The sequence below is a fragment of the Mugil cephalus genome, chromosome 16 (assembly GCF_022458985.1).
Source record: "Mugil cephalus isolate CIBA_MC_2020 chromosome 16, CIBA_Mcephalus_1.1, whole genome shotgun sequence".
In the NCBI taxonomy this organism is placed as follows: Eukaryota; Metazoa; Chordata; class Actinopteri; order Mugiliformes; family Mugilidae; genus Mugil; species Mugil cephalus.
Genome location: NC_061785.1, coordinates 19,650,443 through 19,656,442, shown reverse-complemented (window position 1 = coordinate 19,656,442; position 6,000 = coordinate 19,650,443). Strand labels below are relative to the sequence as shown.

Here is a 6,000-nt window from a genome sequence, read left to right as displayed (position 1 = left end):
TCCTTTTGGTGCAGCTGTAGCCAGGAATAATGACACCCTGGTGACTGGACCCTCCATACACGGGTGCCCTCATGCTGCGACAGCCCTCTGGGACACATTCGACCGCGTTCGACTGATCTATATTTCACTACCACTAGCACCGGTTACACTAGTCACTTTTAAGGTGGTGAACACTTATTGTACATTCTACATTTTGAATAAATTTGCATTATTGTGTACATTTTCTTTTTTGTAATTGTTGGAAAAAAAAATGTATAGACCATAATTCCATTTATAAAAGCATTGAAAGGGGAACGCATCAAAGATGTTAAATAATTTTTTATAGGCACTGTAAATGCAGATAACATAAATATGACTTTATAGTACTTGTTAATGTACTTAATATTCAGGTAAATGAAGCTGTAAGACCATGTTAAATATGAACATGTTAAAGTACAAGGCATCGTGTCAAGTGATGCCAATCATTACCGAAACCTCCCTCAGACATCTACGTATCACTCATGTGCTCTGAACCTGGAAGATCATGAGTCACATTGTTTTGTTGGAACTGGATGGTTGGCTGCATGTAGCAAGGTGTGTGGCAAGAGCTGTTGGTGAACCTCTCATGAGAAAACTGTGAGAGTCTCAGCTTTTGGCCTTAGATTCTCATTGTTAAATCTTAATATGTCAAGGAGAGACTGCTTTGTGAACACAGAACAATAATAATAACCATACAGCATAACATAACAGAGTATTTGTTATTTTTGATTACAGTTTCAGATGAATATTATCTGGTTAAATATCTAGGTCGACACATTTCCAGAACAGAATCTTGTGTAAAGCCAAGTTCAAAATCTATGTTTCATTTCCAAAAATCCATATTTTGCCATCAGTCAAATTTTATCTAATTCAGGCAACTGCAAAATAAAAAAGTAAAAATGGTGCATGGTTTCACAAATAAATACAAGGTTTCTGGCTCAGTGTGGGAAGAAAACACTCGTCTTGAAGGAACCACTTTTTAAAAAAATTTTATTGTTAAATTCCCCTTCTTCCATCATCGCAAACTTAGTTAAAGATGCCAAATGTGTTTAAGCTGATAGATATATGAAACCACCACAGCTGATTACTTCAATTACGTAACTGAATTTGTTTTTATATAAATAAATAAATAAATATTTTGCTGAAACTTAATGTTTAAATATGCAAAAGAGTTATTTACTACCGGTGCTCAACATCATCGTCATCGTGTGATTAAGTACCACTTGAATCCTTAACTCCACATTACACTAGACAATCATGGTTCAGCAGGCTGAGTTTTCACCTCTTGCGCTGCCTGGATGTTTCTGTAGACATTGACCATGAAAGGTGACGAGCTGTTGGAGACGCGTACCGTTGTGCTGAAGAGGTCAATCTGGGGAGGAGAACTTGAGTCGGTTAGCTGCTGCTTAAAACGCTTGCAGGGGATTTGCTCTTGTTGTGTAGGAAAAGAAAGCTCACCAGATCTTTGCTGACTTTGATTGTGTCCTTAAACACAGTCCAAACGACGGCCTCATTACAAGGGGGGGTGGTCAAGGAGCCAAGGTAGCGGTAGTACTTTCTACGATCCACCCCGACCAGAAGGTCATCCAGAGAAATCCCAGGTGTAATTGAAACGGACTCACCTGAGGACAGAAGCGTGACCTTTGAAGGTGCTCAAAAACATGACACGAACATTTCCACGTGAAGAGAGGAAAACATCTTACCGCTGTTGGTGATGCTGGTCAAATAGGAAGTCAGATTTCTCCAACTAGCTGGCTCTTGACTTACGCCGTCAGGCATTTCCTGGAAATGTGCACACGTTTTTGGTTGTTTGTTTGTTTAATGGACAGTTTTTCAAGCTCCTTTTATTTTAAGACACCCTGGTTCACTGCCAGGCAGGAGCAACATGCTTGTGTTTCTCTTTCTGGTTTCTCTGTCTGCCCAGTTTGTTTCCCAGGTGCTAATGACCTTTGTTTTGTTCTCTTCATGCCTTTATTTGTGAGAGGAAAAGGATTTTGTCTTATTTTTCCTTCAACTCCATCAACTTATGTAGCTGTTGTTATGTCACATTGCTCTTGCTCCACTAAGGAGGGTGCACCCACGTCAGCAGAGAAAACAGAAGTGAAACTTCACTGTTTATGTAAACAAAGACTAATAGGGGCGTCCTCTTTTCAGACTTTCTGAACGCCTCATCAAGCAACTGCATGGGACTGAAAAGCTGTGAGACAGACGACCTAAATACTGTAGTGTTATAGTCAAGTGTTTTTTCCACCTCAATGAAGAAGGCGAGGGCAGCAAGTCCTGTAGAATCCTCAACGGCGAGAGTCGTGTTTCTGTTACAGCTTGACTCGCTGTTTACGATGTGCAACTGGGGAATTTAAGCAAAACTTTCTTTTTTAATATTGGTTTAGCAAAGCTGAAATGGAAAAAAGTGAAAAGTGTATATACCTCCATAGGATAGCGCTTGCCATCCACGGTGTGTTCAGAGCCGGGGACAGCAGAACCATTACCCCAGTGCAGGTGGAACTGCAGGCTGTCGTAGGTCTCAGACAGGTCTCCCCCTGACACCGTTATGCCACTATGGAGGGACACTTTGACTGGAAGAGGGTGGAAAAAACAGGAAGAATATTTCAAATTAAACTAAAATAATATAGACATACTCGTAACAAGGGGTGGCTGGTATAAATGGGCTAACAGGGCTAAGCCCCCCCACGCTAACACACGAAAGAGGAGAAAAGGATTTTTTAAATAACTTCCAACAAACTGTTTTAGGTTTTGGTGATACCAAGAGCAGCAACAGCACCAAAAAGTCAGAAGAAAAACACAGAATATCTCCAAATGGCCTGATTTATTACAGCCCCAGCACCCCCGGGTCCGCGTTCATTCATTTAATTCTTGTCAGTGACTGACAGGTGTCATGTCACGCCCCCGTCATTCACTGATCATTCTGGCTAAATCCAGTCAGCCCTCAGGCCGCTGGCCATCATTCAAAAGTGCTGCTGGCTCCAGAGAGGGGGGAGGGGGAGGAGGTTCAGCTGTGGCAGGCGTTCAAATAACTCGAGTGACAAACGACAAAAATCGTACGTTTTCTGTTTCTTGGTTTGAAAGAAAACCTGTCTAATGCAAACGTAGCCAAGAATTCATTTCCTTTTTCCGTGGCCTACTTTACGGCATGGACCCAACAAGGAATCAGGAATTTGAATCATTTGTTGGACAAAATTCAAAAACATGACGTGTAAGCATGAGTCACCTTGGAAACATGCTAATTCATTAGTTAGCATTCAGACGGCACGGTCGAATTCTCAGCTAACCCTGCATAATTTGAGTTCTTTTTTATATTTGTCAGTAGTTGCACTTTTTTTTTCATGTATTTTGCATGAAAAAAAAAACAACAACAGAGTTTTAATTCAGTTAATGCCTTCAATAAATTTGAGAAGTTGAAATTTTTCTTACATTTGGGTTTTGTCATTAATGGGTCCTGAAGCCAGACCAGTTGAGAACCACTGATGTAGAGCACTAAGAAAGAATAGTGCACCCGTGCGTATTGTAGGTGATGTTTCTTTTGCCGCTGTGTTAGCTGTCTAGTGTAAATATATTTATGGCTACACACTGTTGCTGACCCTCAAATGCACAGTAGGAGTTGTTGCAAGGTTACGTCGTTGAGAGAAGCCCGAAGAAACACATGACTTCGAACCAAACCTGTTACAAGGTCAGACATCCTCACCTGTCATCCCACTGTTTTCAATCGTCTTCAGGGCTGAGGTGCTGCTGTAGTTGACAAATATAAATGGCATCAGGTCTGAGTCGTCGTCAGCATGTGCAGAGACGATGTCAATGGGTGACTGCTGGGTGCCGTTGCAATAATTATGACCAAGCAATGGCCAGGTCGCTTCACCTGAAAACGGAAACCAGACTCTGAGTCCCTGCAGCGCAGTGAAGGTGCGAGTAGTGAGAAAAGGGTGATGGACTACTTACTGCAGCTTGGGTCATGATAACACCAGGCTGGAGGAAGAAAAGAGGAGTTAGTGTCACGCTCACTAACAAGCGGTCAACAGATCTAGAAATTCAAGACGTCTCAGTGGTTCAACAAGGACTTACCATCTGTGTCTGCGGGTGCCAGGAAGCACAGAAACAGAGCTGCTACTGTAAGACTGTTCATCTGAAACAAAAAAACAAAGAGAATTATAAATTAAATGAATCATGAAATATTTAGAAATACAATGCATGTAAATACAAGTGGTGTAGGGATAATTACCACCATGTATGAACTTTGACAATGAAGCGTTCAAATAATAGAGCCCAAATGTTAACAGAATAAGAATTCTTATTTCTGAGAGGGTCGCAGACCTTACCTTTGACTTCTCTCCGTCTACTGACAGCTGGGAATGAGAATCAGTCTCCCGTTTATATACAGTATGCTCAGCTCACAGGTAGACTGACAGCACCGCTTTTGTTAATAAAGTGTACTTGTACCTCCCCGCAAGAACGCTTTGGGACTGAATACATTTATTTTTCTCTTTATTTACTTATAAGGGAGTTATAACTGTTACAACATTGGATTATGCAAACGTCCTCAAGGAACACTGGTAAAGGAATGTTGCTGCAGCAATGAAAAGGGATGGCCAACATAAAATATGACAGAGATTACGATCATTTAAAGTCAGTTTTAGCCTTTCAGAACACACATTGCAGTTTCTGATCACTGTTCACACTGTGGTTTAAATTGCTCAATGCACACTTCCTTATTCCCTAAGTTTCCACTCTTGTGCATCCACTTCATCAATGTCAGCATTACGTGAACAAGATCAAATGTTGATTGAGAACATTAAATAGAAAGTCTTAAAAATAGATTTGGATGAGACAGACTGGGAACATAGCTGATGCTCAGTAATTCGCCGTAGCTTAAATTTCAGATTTGAGTCCTTTTTCAGACTTAAAACGTTATTATGCCTTCAAAACTTTTATTTTGTGATAGTTTCAAAAATAAATAAATAAATAATTAGATTTCAAACATTCAAAACAACTGAATGTTATTAAATAATGCATATGGATAAATTACAGAATCTGTTGTGTGTAATCACAACTTTGACGTTTATTGTAAAATCCCACTTCCTCCTTCACTGGAAACCACTGTTCAACTTTCTCACGAAACCACACCAGATAGTTACCTACATTAAGTCATTTTTCTGCCTAAATGTGGACTGAAACCGCTGATACAAAAACATACTTCCTTAATATACAAATTAATTAGAGTACATTTCCAATACAGAAAGAGCTGTAACACAATCCATTAGATTGTGTTACAGCGCCACATGTTTGGACCTTTTCTTTCAAACAGTCAAACACTCCTTTACATCCGAATCCTGTGACTCAAGTCAGTTCAACCCACTAAAATATTGATCCTGTTCTATCCAGTATACACATAACACAGTTTATATGATCCATGTACACACTCAATGTGGTAGGGTTCATTTACACATTATAGAGCCAATAACGTGAGCCGTCTCCTTTCCTTAAAGGCAAGAGAAGATGGAAATATGTCGAGGGGATGACACATCTGATCCTACGCAACTGTAGCTGTGTTCAGGTATGTGATGGTGACATGATAGATAAGAGGTTACAGTTTTGTAAGCTGTAGCTGTAAACTACTTTTTCTTTTGCAATTTTTTATGGGAACTCACGTTTGTGTAACCTGCTATCATTTTCAGTTCAGTTTTCAGTTCAGAGTTCAGTTCCAAATGTTTGTCATTAGGCCAACAGAAAGCAGTTACGATTTCTAATGAAATGGGTTATGATAGCTACAGTATGTTGTTTGTTATAAAATACTATGATCGGGCATAACATTATGACCACCTTCCTAATATTGTGCAGGTCTACTATGTTCCTCTGAAACAGTTGAAACTCTGCCTCATCAGAGAATGGACATGAATCTTCTGAGGGTGTCCTGTGGTGTCTGGTAACAGAATGTTGTTAGTGGGGACCTTTGGGTCCTGTGGGTTTAGG

General features: G+C 40.2%; 1 protein-coding gene across 2 annotated transcripts; it reads right to left on the bottom strand.

Annotated features, from left to right (window-relative positions):
- Positions 1-991: 991 nt before the first annotated feature.
- Positions 992-4,422, bottom strand: LOC125022490 (carbonic anhydrase 4-like). Of its 2 annotated transcripts, none has more exons than XM_047609180.1 (9): positions 4,350-4,422; positions 4,096-4,156; positions 3,973-3,999; positions 3,722-3,892; positions 2,446-2,594; positions 2,270-2,365; positions 1,722-1,800; positions 1,477-1,640; positions 992-1,390 (listed from the first exon to the last, which is right to left on the bottom strand). In XM_047609180.1, exons 2-9 carry the CDS (start codon positions 4,154-4,156, stop codon positions 1,274-1,276), a joined length of 864 nt encoding a protein of 287 aa, XP_047465136.1. In that variant the 5' UTR covers positions 4,350-4,422; the 3' UTR covers positions 992-1,273. The 2 variants fall into 2 exon arrangements, with proteins under 2 accessions (XP_047465136.1, XP_047465135.1); XM_047609179.1 differs by lacking the exon at positions 4,350-4,422 and adding an exon at positions 4,253-4,275.
- Positions 4,423-6,000: the final 1,578 nt, after the last annotated feature.

Coding starts and splice junctions, on each gene's coding strand:
- LOC125022490 (XM_047609179.1), bottom strand. Junction 4,000..4,095: donor GGCACCCGCAGACACAGATG/GTAAGTCCTTGT, acceptor TTCTTCCTCCAG/CCTGGTGTTATCATGACCCA. Junction 1,391..1,476: donor TCAAAGTCAGCAAAGATCTG/GTGAGCTTTCTT, acceptor TCTCCTCCCCAG/ATTGACCTCTTCAGCACAAC.